The sequence below is a fragment of the Pinus tabuliformis genome, chromosome 3_2 (genome assembly GCF_031772625.1).
Source record: "Pinus tabuliformis cultivar Carrire ecotype Pingquan chromosome 3_2, CPIR1, whole genome shotgun sequence".
NCBI lineage: Eukaryota > Viridiplantae > Streptophyta > Pinopsida > Pinales > Pinaceae > Pinus > Pinus tabuliformis.
The window spans coordinates 1,255,747,368-1,255,765,554 of record NC_142302.1 but is presented as its reverse complement, the minus strand read 5'-3'; the positions used below and the strand labels follow the sequence as shown (position 1 = coordinate 1,255,765,554).

Genomic DNA, 18,187 nt, shown 5'->3' with positions numbered 1-18,187 from the left:
ATACTTTTCCAGTTGATGAATCAACGGCCGAGATTAAGTCCCTAGTCAATGGCTAAGATTAAAACAAACTTGATCCTCGTCTCTTAGAAGCTTCTCACCCATATCTTTATTAATACCCATTAATACTTTTATTTTCCTAAGTTTAGAATAAGGAACAACATTAAAAATATTAATTATTTTAATAACTCATCATCCGGGTGGAATTTCTCCAAATGATTTTTGGGTCTTGGAGATCTCATGAATTTTAGCCCCTCCACAAAATTTTGGAGCTAGATCACATCCGATGCTACCTAAAATCAACACTCCCTCTTAGGGAGGAATGTGTTCTAGCAATGCCTCCCAATAGAAGCATCACATTGATCCACGCCATCAGTCCTCTGCGTTGTTGATGCTCAGCTTGCTACCCCTCATCTACTGCATTGTTGCACCCTGTACTGCTGCCCATGACCCTGCAACTGTCACTACTACATTTATACTGCAGTTCCCTCTGAATATGATGCATCATGCTACCCATAGCACTACCACTACTAATTGCTGCACTGCAACTCCCTATACTATCCGCTTCTGCTACTGAAACGGATTCTTAACCAACCCCATCTTCTCCCTCAACTAAACAAAGTTTGTTCTTCCTAGAGCCTTGGTGGGAATGCCTGCCACCTATTCTCCTGTCAGTGTGTACCTCAACTGTACAGCCCCTCGTTGGACACAGTCTCTGATAAAGTGACACCTAATGTCAATGTGCTTCGACTGATCATGGAAAACTAGATTCTCAGAGAGCTTGATGCAATCTGATTATCACACAAAATATTGGTCACTTCCATCCTTCTCTTGAATAGATTCACAATCAATTTCCTAAGCCATATGGCTTCACACGAAGCTGTGCTAGCTGCCATATATTCAGCTTCAGCTGAACGGAGCTCAAAGCTACGGATTTTTGTTTCCTACTACATTAGGAGGTCATTCTCGATCCAATGTTGAATGTTAGGTCCCTATGTACCCAGTGGTACTTTTCCGATCTACTAAACTTCCAGCCCAATCTACGTTAGTGAACCCACTCAGCCTGATGTCATTGCCTTGGGTGTACATTAGTCCATGCTCCACTGTTCCTCGTATATATCTGAGAACATGCTTGGTTGTTGCCTAGTGTGCCCTCTTTGGCTCCACCATGAGCTGACTGAGGGTGTTGACAGCGTAACAAATCTTTGGCCTGGTATTGACCAGATACATCAGGGACCCTATGAGCTACCTGTACAAGGTGGGATCGACTTCTTTATCTTCAAATGCATCAATCTTCTTCTAGTTGGTAATCATTGGAGTAGCCATAGGCCTACAGTCCTGCATTCTTAACTTTTTCAAAATCTTGTAGCGTATCTCCCTTGTCCAAGGAAAATCCCACCCTTCTGCTGCCAAACTTCCAACCCCAAGAAATAATGCATTCATCCCAAATCCTTCATGTTGAATTCTGTAGCTAGGTTTTCCTTGTAATCTTTGATGAGCTTGGATGAGCCTGTCAGAAAAAGATCATCCACATATAACACCAGGATTAGAGGCTCATTCTCTACAACCAGATAGTAGAGGTTAGGATCTGCGTCACTCTTGACGAATCCCATCTTCTGCAAGTAACCATCAATTCGATCGTACCATGCTCTAGGTGCTTGTTTAAGCCCATACAAGGCTTTCTTCAACTTGCATACATGAGATTTCTTCTCATGTGTCTCAAAACCCTCTGGTTGTTCAATGTATACTTCTTCTTCTATCACCCCGTTCAAGAACGTCGTCTTGACATCCATCTGGTGAATCTCCCACCCCATCTGTGCTGCAAGGGATATCACAGATCTAATAGAAGTATACCTGGCTACTGGGGTGAAGGTTTCTTCGTAGTCTATCCCTTCCTTCTGAGCATACCCCTTAGCCACAAACCTGGCTTTGTATTTTTCCACACTGCCATCTGCAGTGTATTTGACTTTGTAGATCCATCTCGAACCTACAACTGACTTGTCCTGAGGCCTAGGTACCACTTCCCAGACATCATTGACCATTATGGAATTGTATTCCTCCACCATAGCATCTACCCATACTTGATGTTGAACGACCTCTTGAAAACTAGAGGGTTCTCCAACCTGAGCCACCAAGGCTTGGTATCTGTCTGGTTTTCTACGCTCCATTTTCTCGTTCCTGGGTGCATCTATGAAATCCTCTACATCTCGTAGTACCTGTCGAAGTTCCCGGCTCGTTCTTCCACTAGTAGTGGATATATCTATCTGCTCCTCCTCTTCCTGAGACTCCACCTGTTGTGATACCTCTAGAGTTTTGCCTTTAGGAGAAATGTTGGTGCTAGTTTCTATTGGTCGAAGTGGCTGGACCAATCGATCATCCTTTGACTTCTCTTCGGAAGGCATTAATCTAGGTGGATGTTGGTGGCCACCCACCTATCCCACTTGGACCCCCACAACTGTCTCTTTCAGTTTTTCAGTTTTTGTAATTGTAGCATAATTTACTATTTTTAGCAGTTTTTCGGGTCCTAAACTTCCAGAGCCGTTTTGAGGCCCTAAACGACGTTTTTTGGGAAATCTAGGAGCAACATGGGTCCATGTACCGATGTTGCTCTTCCCAAAGTTGTAGTGCTCGGATAGATCTTTCTAACGAGCTATTGTACGCATCAAACGAAGATCGTATGCCAAAGTTACAACCCTAGGAAATTGATGTGCCAATTTACCCAAACGGGGCACACAATTTGGCGTTTCATCTTCTAGGGTTAGGTTTTGGGATGTTAAGGGTTTTCCATTGTTTCTCAACAATTAATCGGCCTTCGAGCCTCATTGTAACACAATTCAGAGGCATGTAGCCGCCACATCTCTTCTTAGAGATAAGCTACCATCGCCCTAGCTAATTTGTTTCCATTTCTGTTTGTAAGCATATTTCAATATTTTACATAATGAAATGAAGTATTATTTCTGCTACATCTCTGTGTTTATGGTTATCTCTATAATTTGTTGCGTTTTTGTTTAAATCCGGATCAGTGGTATCAAAGCGGTCTGCTTTTTCTCTATTTTTCTTTGCATGTCCCCAACGAGGTCGGGATATAAGGAGTTAGGGCTTGAACTGGTCGAACCTTTGTAAGACCAACCTCACAAATCCCGACGGCCTCCCATGGCAAATGAGAAGAAAGACGAGGGGGAAGGAGATCTTATCAAAATCTTGCTCGAAGAAGCCCTCAAGCGACAAAGGAACGCGATGATGGACAGCTTTGCGCAGATCCTTTAGGGGCTACCCAGAGGCGACACATCGGCTTCCAACAGCTACTCTGGAAACGCCACACCCTTTGAGGTACAAGTCAATTTTGAAATCCCCATCTTCGAGGGTTAAATAGACGCAGATGTCGTAGATAAATGGTTAAATCTGCTAGAGGGTTATTTTTCTATTCATGAATTTTCGAGTCGGGAAAAGATTGTTTTCGCTCTTCTCAAAGCAGCCCCCCATGTCAAGCACTGGTGGGAAACCTACTACGAGCAAAAGAATGAAAGTACAGGCTCACTATTTTCAGCCGCACCCACTTAGGATTCATTCCAGGATGCCGTCAAGGAGCAATACTACCCTGTCAAAAGCTATGAGGACAAATACATCAAATGGACCACACTGCAGTAGGGAAGGGACCAAGATGTGCCGGAGTTCACAAACATTTTTCATACCCTTCGCACACAGTTGGGTATCAAGGACTCTGAGCTACATTTGGTACTCAAATACCGCGGCTGCCTACACAGATACATCCAGGAAGAGATGGAGTTCCTAAACATCTCCTCGCTCGGCATGGCGTACCGATACGCTGTCAAAATCGAGCAGAAGTTGAAACAAAAGAAGCGAGACTTTGGATCTGCAAATCCGAAGACCAAAGGACAAAGCCAAGGCGGGGTGACCCAAGACAACCCGTCAAAGCCGCAAGAAAAGAACAACACCACGAAGTCAAAGAAGGACACCGGAAAGTCGTGTGAGTTCTATAAGAGCACCACGACACAAGTGAGTGTCGGACCAAGCAGCCGTTGATGGCCGAGTTGAAGGCTTCAGAATCAGATGCATGTTTCGACCCTGAGTCAGAACCCAACAAGGGGAATGGCAAAGGGAAGCAGATCATTGCCACCACCGCCAAGATCCAAAGGAGGTGGAGCGACTTTTCCACTCACAAATGTGGGTGAAGGGTTCGCCGCTGCAATTCATTGTTGACAGTGGGAGCCAAAAGAACCTCATTTCAGCAGAGGTCGTGAAGTGGTTGGGCCTAACGTCTACACCACACCCGCAGCCGTACAGTATCGGGTGGCTTCACGAAGGACGAAATCTCAAAGTTCGCCAGCAGTGCCACCTTCCCTATAGCATCAAGTCTTTCACAAATGAGGTATTGTGTGATGTTACACCTCTGGATGTTTGTGATGTATTATTAGGCCAGCCATACTTGTGGAGGCGACATGTTGTGTATGAGTCAAGGCCTCGTGTTGTCATTATTTCTTTGTGTAATTCATTATACAGGATACCGGAGGTAGCCCCACCTACCACCACCTCTTTGATCACTGCTAAGAAAGGCAACAAGCTCATCTCCCAGACTAGGAAATTCATCTATCTGGTTCGCTCCCAAAGAAAGGGGAAGATCGTCACCACATCCATGACCCTCGCGAAGGGTTCCTCCACGCAGCAGCAGCAACAACAGCAAAGGGATACGGTCATGACAGAACACAGGAACAACTTCTCCTCACCCACAGGGGTACCACACAAGCTTCAGGTGGGCAACAAAGTCTAGTTACATCTGCAAAAAGAATGCCTTACAAAAGCCCATCAGAAGCTCTGACCACGCCGACATGGTCCTTACACCATTACCAAGGTTGTGGGAAACAATGTTTTGGAGTACAGCATTCCTCCATTGCTTCGCTTGCACCGAGTGTTCAATGTGGACCGTCGTCAACCATGCTTCCCACCATTACTGGACACATCTGAGATTGCAAAATAGCTCACCAGAGACCCAGCTCAGCAGAAGCTTCCTCATCTCAGGGAGGAACTCCACGCAATGGGGATCGTTGCTTCCTAAGGGGGCAGGATGATCCAAGTGGATGTTGGTGGCCACCCACCTATCCCACTTGGACCCCCACAATTGTCTCTTTCAATTTTTCAGTTTCCGTAATTGTAGCATAATTTACTATTTTTAGCAGTTTTTTAGGACCTGAACTTCTGCAGCCGTTTTGAGGCCCTAAACGACGTTTTTTGGGAAATCTGGGAGCAACATGGGTCCATGGATCGATGTTGCTCTTCCCAAAGTTGTAGTGCTCAGATAGATCTTTCTAATGAGCTATTGTACGCATCAAACGGAGATCGTATGCCAAAGTTACGACTCTGGGAAATTGATGTACCAATTTACCCAAACGGGGCCCACAATTTGGTGTTTCATCTTCTAGGGTTAGGTTTTGGGATGTTAAGGGTTTTCCATTGTTTCTCAACAATAAATAGGCCTTCCAGCCTCATTGTAACACAGTTCAAAGGCATGTAGCCGCCACATCTCTTCTCAAAGATAAGCTACCATCGCCCTAGCTGATTTGTTTCCATTTCTATTTGTAAGCATATTTCAGTATTTTACATTAATGAAATGAAGTATTATTTCCGCTGCATCTCTGTGTTTATGGTTAGCTCTATAATTTGTTGTGTTCTTGTTTAAATCCGGATCAGGCATTTCTCGGGATTTCTTGAAAGCTCTATCCTCCATGAACTTTACATCCTGTAGAATTACGATCTTCCTATTCCCTAGAAGATAGACTCCATATGTCTTAGCATTCTCACTATATCCCACAAGATATCTTTTCTCTGCAATCTGATCCAATCTCTTCCTCTTTTCTTCCGATATATGGCAGTATGCCAAACTCCCAAATATCCTGAAATGACTCACCTCAGGCTTCTTACTAGTGAAGAAACTCTCCGGAGTAATCTTACCTAATGCCCTGTGAGGAGTATTGTTTTGGACATAAATAGTCGTGTTGCATGCTTCTGCCCATAGAAACTTGGACCTATCCTGATCATACAACATCGCCCTAGCTGCTTCAACAATAGTCATGTTCTTCTTTTCTGCTACTCCATTCTACTACGGATTATAGGGAGTTGTCCACTCCCTTCTGATGCCTTCCCTTGCGCAAAAATCAGTGAATTCCTTGTCGATGTATTCTCCACCATTGTCTGAGCATGATATCTTTATCCTCTTTCCTGTCAAATTCTCAACTAGAGCCTTGAACTCTTTGAATCAACCAAAAACCTCATCCTTTGTTTTTAGAAAGTAGATCCAAGTCTTTCTAGAATGGTCATCAACGAAGGTGAAGAAGTATTCAGCACCACAAAGAGCTTTTGTGGACATGGATCCACAGATATCTGAGTGTATCAATCCTAGAACACTCTTAGCCTTATTGTTACTTTTGGAAAATGTCACTTTGGCGTACTTGCCTAGTGCGCACCCTTTGCATACCTCGTCTCGTTTGGTACTCAACTCTGAAACTCCTGTTACTGTTCTTCTGAGAATTCTTATAGCCCCATGGTGTAAGTGTCCCATCCTCCTGTGTCATAGTTCATTCAAATCTTTTCCCCCATTGTTGCCTATCAGTGCCATTAGAGACTCTAGCTATAATTTATACAGTCTGTTACTTCTGACTCCAATCTTGGCCTTCTTTTTCTAACTCGGGTGTTTGACATATACTTTCTCCTTAATGAAGAAAACATCATAGCCCTTGTTTTGAAGCTGAAATGCAGAGAGTAAGTTAATCCCCAATCCAGGCACATGCAGCACATTGGTTGCTCGAAGTCGATCTCCTGCTTCTGTTTGAAAGACTACAGTACCTCTTCCTATGGGGGTACATTTTCACTTATTTCCCACGGTGATCTGGAAGTTCATCCTTTCTTCCTGGTAATTCAAAAAACATTCTCGTATTCCTGTCATGTGCCAGGAAGCTCCATTAACTGATTTATTTCTCCTACTTATTTTCCACAATAAGTTATTTAACAAAACCTTTCTATAAACATTAACATAAATTCTATTGCAGTTATCACATAATAGCATAAAGAAAAATAATAGTGATATACAAGCACAAGAATGAATCACATCAACACAGTTATTTTTGGACAACTGTCCCTGGAAATACCCAATGCGGGAAAACCGGTGCAACGGATGAGGCTTTATTTATTAATCTTCAGCAACAATCTCTTTACAAAGAAAGATTCTATAAAATACTGAGACACTTCTGAGAGAAACACCTGAGACAATTTTTCTCCTCCTCCTGGAGAAGTTCTGACACCCTGGAGACCCTCTACCCTCCTCTGCGTCACTTCTGCATCAGCCTGCGTGAGGACTGCATCTGCAGTTGCACTGTCTCTGATCTCCCCTCTGTGTTGTCTCTCAAATGCTCTATGTCACCTCTTCCTCAGTCTTTGACTGATGCTGATACCCTCTTCCTTCACCCTGCTACTCTCCCTCTGAAATCGAACTTCTTCTCCTTAAGAATCGATTTCCCTCGGGTTACTAAGTATTTGCCCGGTGTGTCTCCAAATGACTCTCAAGTCTGCTATTATACTTTTCCTATTAATGAATCAACGGCCGAGATTAAGTCCGTAGTCAACTGCTAAGATTAAAACAGACTTGATCCTCGTCTCTTAGAAGTTTCTCGCCCATATCTTTATTAATACCCATTAATATTTTTATTTCCTAAATTTAGACTTAGGAACAACATTAAAAATATTAATTATTTTAATAACTCATCATCCGGGTGGAATTTCTTCAAACGATTTCTGGGTCTTGGAGATCGCATGAATTTTAGCCCTCCACAAAATTTCGGAGCTAGATCGCATCCGATGCTACCTAAAATCAACATGCAATATATTCTAGCATGAGAACATAATATGATGATAGTAGCTATGCAAAAAGAAACATGCAATGCATCCTACACTACCATGCATAACATGTAATGTCATGTATCTAGGAAAGGGGTAATGAGGTTGGCTTTGACCAATGAGGGCCAAAGTTCACCATCAAGATTAGCAATATGGTAGTATCCAACACTAACCTTCCCATGGATTTTGATGGGAAGAGGATGATCACCAACCAAAACCATCTCTCCAACTTGGAGTTCCTTCTTAGGTTTGGGCACCCATTGTTTTTTAGGTTTGGTTTGCTTTGAGGATGGCCTTTTTAAAAGACATATTTCTTGGGGAGGAGGAAGATCAATTGGCTTAGATGGGTTACCTAGGTGTCTTGTCTTAGGCTGCTGATTGGGATATGGAAAAGGATCCAAGTCCTCAACATGTAGAGGGAGTTGGGATTCCCCATATTGGATGAATGGGGTCTCGTCAAGTTGGGGAATAGTAGCATATGATAAGTCCATTTGTAATTGGCCACCTATAGATGCACCCCACTTTCTAGATAGTAACATGCCCCAGACATCAGGAATATCAATCACCACTACATCCATTAACACAGAGATGTCTTTATTACAAGCTAAGGTAACCTTGTGATCTTTATGAGTCCATACACAGGGATGGACCTATTACAAGCTAAGGTAACCTTGTGATCTTTATGAGTCCATACACAGGGATGGACCTAGAGTCAAAACCACAAACATTGTTGCAAGGCCTAGTGATGTCTAATTTTAAATGGTTCATGACCTTTAATGGAATGGGACATTTGAAAATGAGATGCTCCTTTGACCCAATCTCCTACATGTGGCATAACTAGCAAATCCTCTCTAACCACATGATATGTTGATGTATCCCAATTCAAAGATGGTGACAGCACACTCTGAACTGGCCAAAAGAAATCCTAAGGCATGCATCCAATGTCTTTGTGTATACACAGCTCTAACAATAAGACCACCACTTAGTTGCAATAAGCACTTGAAGTAGAAGGCCATCTTATGGTTGAGACCATCAAGGTGGGTGATCCAAGTGACCCAGAAGTACTGCCAGTAATTAGCCTCTCTGATTGCCCTATTCAACTCCTGCTTTGTACACAAAAGCTGATCTGGAGCATCCAAGGAGTACCTAAAAGGGGAGGTGGTCAATGGAGAAGAATTGGCAAGTCAAGTTTCAGACAGAAATTGAATTTTCAAAAGAATGTAGAGTCTCTTGAGATCAGGGCTAAGGCAGATATGCTAGCACTCATTGCTTTTGTAAGGCAGCACAGTCTGTATAACTGCAGCCTGTCCGATTAATAGGTATGCTTTGTTTCAAAATTAGAGAACATAAAAAATTTATGTATCCCTGTTTACTCCAAAACTGGAAGAATACTAACATATCAGAGGCCCAATATGCCTCTATCCAAGAGATGCAAAAATACTAAGATCATTGACTTTGCCTAAGCCAGAAATTTAGTGTCTGAAGAAGCAAACAACGTTTGAAGGAAAGAGAAAAGATGTCAAGAAATTTTGTAGAAGATACAATCTGGGACAGGCGTAGACATTCTCAACATGTAGCAAGGAACAAAAAGTGTCTGGACCTCTAACCAATGTTCTTTGAAGAGTCAAATACTAAGCCACATCTAAGACATTCTTCAAATAAAACCAGTACAAGCAGAATGAAAACCTTGGAAAATTGAAAGCATAAATGCCTAAAAGTCGAGCAATACCTGATACGTATGGAGTCTTCTTTAGATGCTCGAAGTGTTAAATCCTCCTGTGGGAGCAACTTACATAATGCCAATGCCTCCTCAAAGTTACCAGATGCCGCTAGTTGTACCACCTGTGAAACAGCAGTAATTTCACAGATATGTAAGCAAACAGAGATTTTGTCTACTTCAAAGAACAATACAAAGGGTCTTCCAATCAAGGCAGGATGCAAACACATTAAAACTATCAAGAAGTAGATTAAGAAACCAGATTAAAACTCAAGTACACAACCCCTACTCCTAGACTAGACGAACAGTAGATTCTGCACTGCCAAGCAACCAAAATAGGCTAAAAAGGCAGAGCAACGACCTGTTTACAGGTCAAATGCCCTCAGTGATAACTTCCCATAACTGAAACAGCTGTCAATGTCAATGCAACTTCAGGTTTTGTTTGTGTTCTCATTGAATTATGTAACCTTTTTCAGCCTGGTTTTACACTAATTGAAGTATTTTTCTAAATTTCCAGCACAATGTCTTCTTTCTGTCACCATTGACAGTAGGAAATGTCAATTAGGGCTGAATTTTCCCCATGGTTACTTATATAGGATTGAAACCATCCAACTTCTCATTGTTACATTTTGAAAGGTAGATAAAAACATCAGAGGTATGCATATAGTAAATCTTCATCACTTCTGTATTTAAAAAACCACTATTTAATTAATATTTCTCCAAATAACAAGATCTGATCAGCATGAGTTTCAGCTAGAAAGCTGGACAAGTTAAATTAAAACACACCTGTGCACCAATTGGAACAGGAAAAAGGCCAGAAGCAGAATTTTCAAATGCAGCAACAACACAGTTGCTGCTTGACAGAAGAAGATGCACATCACGCAGAGAAAAAGTCTGCACCAACTGATAAGGAGCCCTCAGCGATCTAATCTGCAAAATTTTCAGGTAAAATTCCTTTTTGATCAGACAAATGATCACAGTAATAAAGCTAGTCAAATTTTCAGCAAAGAAATAATTTTAATGATTTCAATGTATTTATAATTTTAAGGCTTCAAGTAAAGCAAGCTAACCTCAATATGCCGCGGTAGTCGAGCAATAGCATATGGTGAATGGATAGCAACAGAGGCAGGTGCCTCAGACCAACATATCCTTCCTTCTTGTAGGAGTTTACCATTATGGTCTACAAATACCCCAATATTATCCTGCACATATTAAACACAAATTATGCAATACCTAAAAGCATGTGTTATATTTTCAGGACTTCAAACTTCTTAATTTATTTATGTTTTCAAGTACAATTGCATTGCAGGAAAATGGAGGATGGCTAAGTTAGGGCTACCACAGGAGCTAAGCTTTTTGTTTTAGGCTAACTTTCACGAAACGTGGAAACGTTTGGAAAGTTTACAAAATGGGAACGTCTAGAAACACGATCCCCAAAATTCTTTAAAATTGAAACATTAGGGGAAACATGTTGGAATCATGATTGTCGATACACCAAAACCTGTAGGTGTTAGTAAACGGACACATAGCCATAGTTAACGGATCCTCGAGAGGCGGTTAAGCACATGTCACGAAACACACGAGGAGCGTTGGATTATCCAACCATATCCCCCCAGCATGAGACGAGGGTGTTTCAAACTCGAGACCTTTGGCTCTGATACCACTTGTTGGAAACATTGAGAAGGAGGTGAATCAGTATTTCCAATTGATTAGTTTATCTTGTTGAAGAAAGTGTAACTAGGTTCGGTCTTCATAAATGTAATTTTGATCTTTGTACTTGTAAAGAAAAAGAAATATTATTTTTGTTATTTATAACAATGAGTTTCTTGCTCATTGATTAGGTCAAGCACATATTTAAGTGCTTCTAGGAAGTCAAAGAGTCAATGTATTTATTAAAGACCCTTATGGGCTTGTTACACTATGTAATAATATGTATTAGAGTCATAAGAAGACCTCCAAGCAAAGTCATAAGCCTCCTCCAAGCATTGGCACCATCAAAAGAAGCAATCCGAATTATATAGAGCAAGTCGGCTTCAAGTCTTCATGTCGGCCTCAAGTCGGCCTAAAAGAAGGAGACAGACTCCTATATAAGGAGCCATTCGACCTCCTCAAAGTATTATCATATCATCTCTGAAATCAGCAAGAAAGAGGACAAGTAAAGGGTACGAAGAAGTCAAGGAAAGAGGTCTCCAAGTGCAGCGAAGAAGGAAGTAAAGCGAGTTTTTGGGAACTGTTCTAGGGCTAATTGCAGTCACACGTGCAAAGGCAAGAAGGCTATTCTGCTGTCATATCAAGCTCTCCTATTGCAATCATAAAGGAGAAGTGTTTGGGCTAGAAAAGAGTGCCTATAAGGCCTCTCATTCAAGTGAGAAAGAAGGCTACACAAGCGAAGGAAGAAGAAGGAATCTAACATAGTTTTTGTGAAGGTATCCCCTCACACGTGCGAAGAATTAGGGTTGTATTACTGCTGCTCTAAGTCTGCAATCTTTGTGAAGAAAAGAAGGCCCGGTTGGGAGGTGACAAGTTCATCTTCTTAAGTTAGAAAGGCTCCATCTCAAGCGAAGGAAGAAAAAGGACAAGGATCACTCTAGGGCATACCATCTAGGGTTTCTACAGTTGCCGGAAGAAGAAGAACAAAGTGTTGGAAGGAGGAAGACGAAGTGTCGGAAGAGGGAGGACGAAGTGTTGCAAGAGGAAGTGATCTTGAAAGGGCTTGACTTGTGCTTGGAGGATCTTCTTGTCAAGGGTCTAGGGTTTGGCATTGATCAATAGAAGCTTCAATAAGAGAAATTTACGAAAGGGTTTTCCTCTCTAAGAGAGAGAGGTTTTGCCCTGGCAGAGAGCCAACATCTTGTGTTCTTGTTTCTTGTGTTTTGGTAGCAATTTGATGAAGTAAACACACACACTAATAATAAGAAGAAGAAGATCAAGCTAACAAAGATAAATTGGAAAAGTGCTTCACAAATTGTTATCAAGTCTAGAAGAATCCTACTATACATAATTGCCCTTGATTCTTCAACATGGTATCAGAGCTAAGGTGACACATCAAGGAAAGGGCATCTCAAGAACACTCATAAGGTGACTCATCAAGGAAGAACATCTCAAGGACAACTACAAGGTTGAAGCATCAAGTCAAGAAGTCTCAATCACATCAAGAACAAGAAAGGACTACAAGAAGACTACAAAGCAAGAGGAGAAGCCTTTTGTATAAAGGCACCTACAAGAAGAGCAAATCAAAGAGGGACCTACATCAAGCTACACCATCTTCAAAAAGGAAAAGCACTACAAGCCAAGTCATCAAGCAAATCTCATCATCAAACAAGTCCATTTGAAGAAAGCAACTTGAAGAACATCAAGATCTAAGGAAGGCAAGCCATCAAGTCTTCAAGAAGAAAGCAAGTCCACTACATCTCAAACTCTATCAAGTAAGTATATGTCCCCTTCTGAATATACCTCAATGTCTTTTTGCAAAGAAAGCAACAAATCGGTTGGGACCACTAACTTCCTTGCATGGAAGAAGAGGACTAATTTACTTCTCAAAGAGAATGAACTTCTAGATCACATCAAAGGGAATATCACTATCCCTTCTAAGGAACAAACTCAAGTCTTAGCCAAGTACAATAAGGATGAGACAAGAGCTCAAAGGATTCTAATAGAATCCATCAAAGACTCTAATTCCTTATGTCTCCGAATTTGAAACCTCAAAAGAAATCTATGACAAGCTAATAGAGCTATTATCGATAAGCACATTTGGAGAAGTGATATCTCTACGAAATGATTTGTACAAAATGAAGATATCAAAGGAATGAATAGCTCCATACTTCATGAAGATCTCTAAGATGAGGGATCAACTTCAAGAGTTGGGAGAAGTCATGTTTGATAAAGAAATAACAACAGTAGTACTCAATGCTCTACCTGAGGATTGGGGCAATTTCACATCAAGCATATATGCCAAGAAGGAAGCTACCCCACTAAGTGAAGTATGGTCTCTATGCAAGATAGAGGAAACTAGACTCAAAGCAAAAGATGATGTGGGATCAAAGGAGCAAGCATTTGGAACCATGGCCAAGAGAAAGGGAAAATTTGGCAAATTTGGTCCACAAAGAACAAACAATAGAGATATGTCCAAAGTCCAATGCTTTGGATGCCAAGAATATGGACACTACAAAAGGAATTGTCCTAAACTTAAGAGGGACAACAACAACAAAAGAAAAAGGGAAGAAGCTCATATAACTCAAGAGGTGAAAGAAGACAAGAAGTAGAAAAAGGAAGATCCTCCAAATCTCTACTATGACTAAGTCTACTTCTTTACTTAAAATCTTCTTTCAAAGTTTTGAGTAGTATAGGAGCATGTAGAAATAGAACAAAATGCATGGTTAGAAATATCTTCTAGAATGTAGGAGCATGGTGTACATATAGCTCAAAATATTCATGTAGAAGGAGCATACCTATTATAGGACATCATCCATGATAAAAGAATAATTGATCATGATTAAAAAATCATGGAAGGCCTCCATCATCAAAAGGAAGAAACATTTGCAGGATGAGGGTCTTCAAGATCCTATGACAAGAATCTTCAAAAGAAGGTTCATAAATAAGAGCAAATGTATCAATGGGAATTCCATTCATGGAATACAAGGAAGGATGATATGCAGGCAAGAAAAGATGAAGCAAGAAAGGCTACACCAATCAAAAAGGACCATCAAATGAAGCCAAGATGATCAAGGAAAAATCAAGATGAGGTATGTATGCATCAAAGTTTAAGTCATGTCATCATATATGTTATTGAGTCATGGGTATAGTTCTAAAACATGATCAAGTACAAAAGGATCTCTTTCACCGAAGACATAGTCAAGAGCATGTACTACATCTAATAAAGGTCAACAAAAAGAAATGCTCACATAAGGAGTATAATGTTGTTGACTAGTCCAAGAAGCAAGTGAAGAAGAAATACTCTCTTAAGGAGTATAAGATTGCTGACTAAGAAGCAAGTGAAGAAGAAATGTTGACTAGTCCAAGAAGCAGGTAATGAAGAAAGTGCTCTCATGAGGAAGTATAAGGTTGTTATCTAAACAATTCAAGAAGAAGCAAATGAAGAAAAAGATCAAGCATGTGAAGAACACCATGGTCAAAAAGAATCACTATCTGACAAAATCCATTAAAGACATCTTTCGAAAGAAGGCATGACAACTCTGACATAGGAAGAAAAAGATCAAAGGACATGTTACTTTTAGGTATGTTCTATGCTTAGAGCAATTTATTTCAATTTTCACAGTTAGCTCAATATCTTTTCCAGATTAGCAATCACATCAGCATTAAAGTAAACTGTAGATAGAACATAAACATAAATTGCAGAAGATAAGCCAAGACAAAAGGACACAAGATGTGGCGCTAGCCAGGGACAAACCCCAATGTGGGGAAACCCTTGATCAATTCTTCTTACATGTTCTTCAATAGTTCAACAGAGAGAGAGAGAGATAGTACATTTACAACAGAAGTCGACACTTTGACTTATCTAGATAAGAGCATAGATCATCTCTAAGAAGATGATACATGAGATCAGTTGAAACATGATGCTTCAACTGATTCCCCAAGGTGACTCCTTCACCTATCGTTGCGCTACATTTCTTCATCATGCTACACCTCAGCATGCTGCACCCATCATCACTATGTTGCATCTCATCATGTTTCATTAATCATGACTGTACCCATCACTGTACTGCATTATGTGCCATTGTTGCACCATGTTTCCATACTGACCTATGTGTTGGTTGCATCTACTTGCTTGTTGTCCCTAGCTTGCTTGTTGTCCCAAGCATGCTTGTTGTTGCATGCTACTTGTCCCTTGCATGCTAGCTATAACATTGCATGCTAGTTGTAACATTGCATGCTTGGTGTATTTGCTGCGAAGTACCATACAATTGTCCCAATGTTAGTTAGTTGTCCTTTGCATGTTGCTCTCCTTCGGAAACAGATGCTCTAGATTTCCTACAGTTCCGACAGTTCCAGCTGTTCCCGGCAGTTCCAGTAGTTCCCGGCAGTTCCGGCAATTTCGGCAATTCCGGTAATTCCGCCTATTCCGGCTTCTACCCTCTGTGCCAGCTTTCCCGCCTATTCTGGTAGTTCCCGATAGTTTCAGCTGTTCCCGGCAGTTCCGACAATTCCAGTTATTCCCGACAGTTCCGACAATTCCGGCTTTTCCCAGCAGTTCTGGCTTCTGCCCTCTGTGTCGGCTTTTCCGGCAGTTCCGGCTTCTGCCCTCTGCGTCGGCTTTCCCGGCAGTTTCCAGCAATTCCGATTGTTCCCGACAATTCCAGCAATTTCGGCTATTCCGGTTATTCCCGGCAATTCCGGCTTCTGCCCTCTGGATTAAGGCAGTGTTATCCCTTAGGATCTCTCCTCCTACTAAAACCCAAAGACTAGTAGAGAGGAAGAGATCCCAAGTGTGTTGAAATGACTTGAAGGCCACCTTTATTTATACTAAAACATTGAGCACAAGTGGGGTTTATTTGGTTGTTGGCCGACCTTGACGAATTGTCCCATAACACAAATAAATTCATATCTCCATGAATACTTATCAGAACCAGATGATCTTTAGATCAATCCTACACGTGGGATCCAAGAAAAAATATCAGCTTCCATTAAAAAGATGACCCACATGGAGTTTGGCCCTAGTTGCCAATTTTAACACTCCCTCTCAACTAGGGAGAACTACATCCGCTGATCCATATGTCTGACCGTACTATCTCTGCCATCAGTGCCCTGCACTGCTCTGCTCTGCTGAGCTCTGCTTTGCTCTGCTGAGCTCTGCTCTGCTCTGTGTCACATCACTCTTATTGGCCCGAAGTCAGTTTTATTGATCCCAGATCAATATCACAAGAGAGTGTCTCAAACCACTCATACTGATCCCAGATCAATGGAGGTCATCCTAGCATAGGGAGTACGATAGATACAACGATGCGTCCATCGATAGTACTACTATGGTCGCTAACCCCATTTCCCTGCTCATTGATCAAATGAGAGGTACTTCCCATGAGTCCCAGACTACATGGGTAGGATGCCTCGACAGGAGAACTAATCATCCTGTCCATAGGAGAACGAATCATCCTGCCCCACAGTCGCCACAGGAGAACTAATCATCACAGGAGAACTAATCATCATCCACGGCCCACAGGAGAACTAATCATCCTGTTCCACAGTGGCCACGGGAGCAATGTTGCACGAAGCGGGGACATTTTTTTAGAAGCGAGGACGTGGAAGCGTCATTTTCCAAAAATCTAGGAAGCGAAGCATTTGCGGAAGCGTCTATATATATATATATATATATATATATATATATATATATATATATTTCTTATATCTTTTTGCATTTATATTCAAAACAAACATCCCAAATACCAAATTAGTTGTAGAAGACATGAAAACATGCATATTTTTGCATAAAACAAGATAGATATGGCATCCATGATTCCATTGTAGTTACTAGTATGTTGTTTGTACATCAATGATTAATTATTTGAGCATCAACCATCTATATTCTAGCAATTACAAACATACATCAAATTTTTAAGCATATTATAAAACATAAAACATAGAGCATATTATGATTTATCTAGCAAGTGAGTAACTGTCAACATTTGTCATGTCCAAAATAAAAATAATAATGTTTACAAAATAGGTCACTTGGTCACCGCCAAGCCAAAAAGGTTCAAAGTCACAAGCCTAGAAGTCTAATGATTAATCTATGACAAAAGTAGTAAATTGTGAATATATCTACTAATCTCTCCTCCTTCCACCACGAAGAGAACGTGGCGGCGGGCCACCACGTGGTGGCAATGAAAAAGATGGTGCTTGTGGAAGTTGTGGCACTGAAAGTGATGAAGACGAACCCGTTGTTGTTGATGTTGAACCATGGAACTTAGGAACCAAGGGACCAAATGGGGGTGACATCTCAACACAATCATCATCATCTTGGAATCACTCAAAAAATTCATACAAAAAAAACATGGAGGAAGCTCGTGATCCGTACGCTTCGTACGGCCGAAACGTCGTCCGAAACGCGTTTCGGGCACACGCTTCCTAAAATTTCCAAGAAGCGTGTTTATCAGCCTGAAACACGTTTCGGACGGCGTTTCCCCCACGCATCCGTACGGATCACAGATCGGGGTTTTGATCCGGGGGGGTTCCTGCAACACTGCACGGGAGAACTAATCATCCCAACCCACAGGAGAACTAATCATCCTATTTCACAGTTGCCACGGGAGAACTAATCATCCCGGCCCACAGGAGAACTAATCATCTTGTTCCACTGTTGCCACTGGAGAACTAATCATCCCGGCCCACAGGAGAACTAATCGTCCTATTTCACAATTGCCACGGGAGAACTAATCATTTTGGCCCACAGGAGAACTAATCATCCCGGCCCACAAGAGAACTAATCATCCTGTTCCACAGTCGCCACGGGGTATCACAGGGGAAGGTTGAACCTATCATCCTGTACATAGCGCACCACGAGGGGAGGGTGAGTGATCCAAGTCCAGGTGTGACGAAGGACCCTTCCAAGACCTT

General features: G+C 41.5%; 1 protein-coding gene across 1 annotated transcript in view; it reads right to left on the bottom strand.

Moving 5' to 3' along the window:
* Positions 1-18,187, bottom strand: part of EMB2754 (Vacuolar sorting protein 39) — a 229,463-nt gene that overhangs the window by 154,722 nt on the left and 56,554 nt on the right. The window contains exons 3-5 of the mRNA XM_089417889.1: positions 10,690-10,821; positions 10,406-10,549; positions 9,632-9,744 (exon numbers count right to left, since the gene is read on the bottom strand). Of these exons, the coding sequence (XP_089274015.1) occupies positions 9,632-9,744; positions 10,406-10,549; positions 10,690-10,821 (389 nt within the window). The remainder of the gene's footprint in view (positions 1-9,631; positions 9,745-10,405; positions 10,550-10,689; positions 10,822-18,187) is intronic.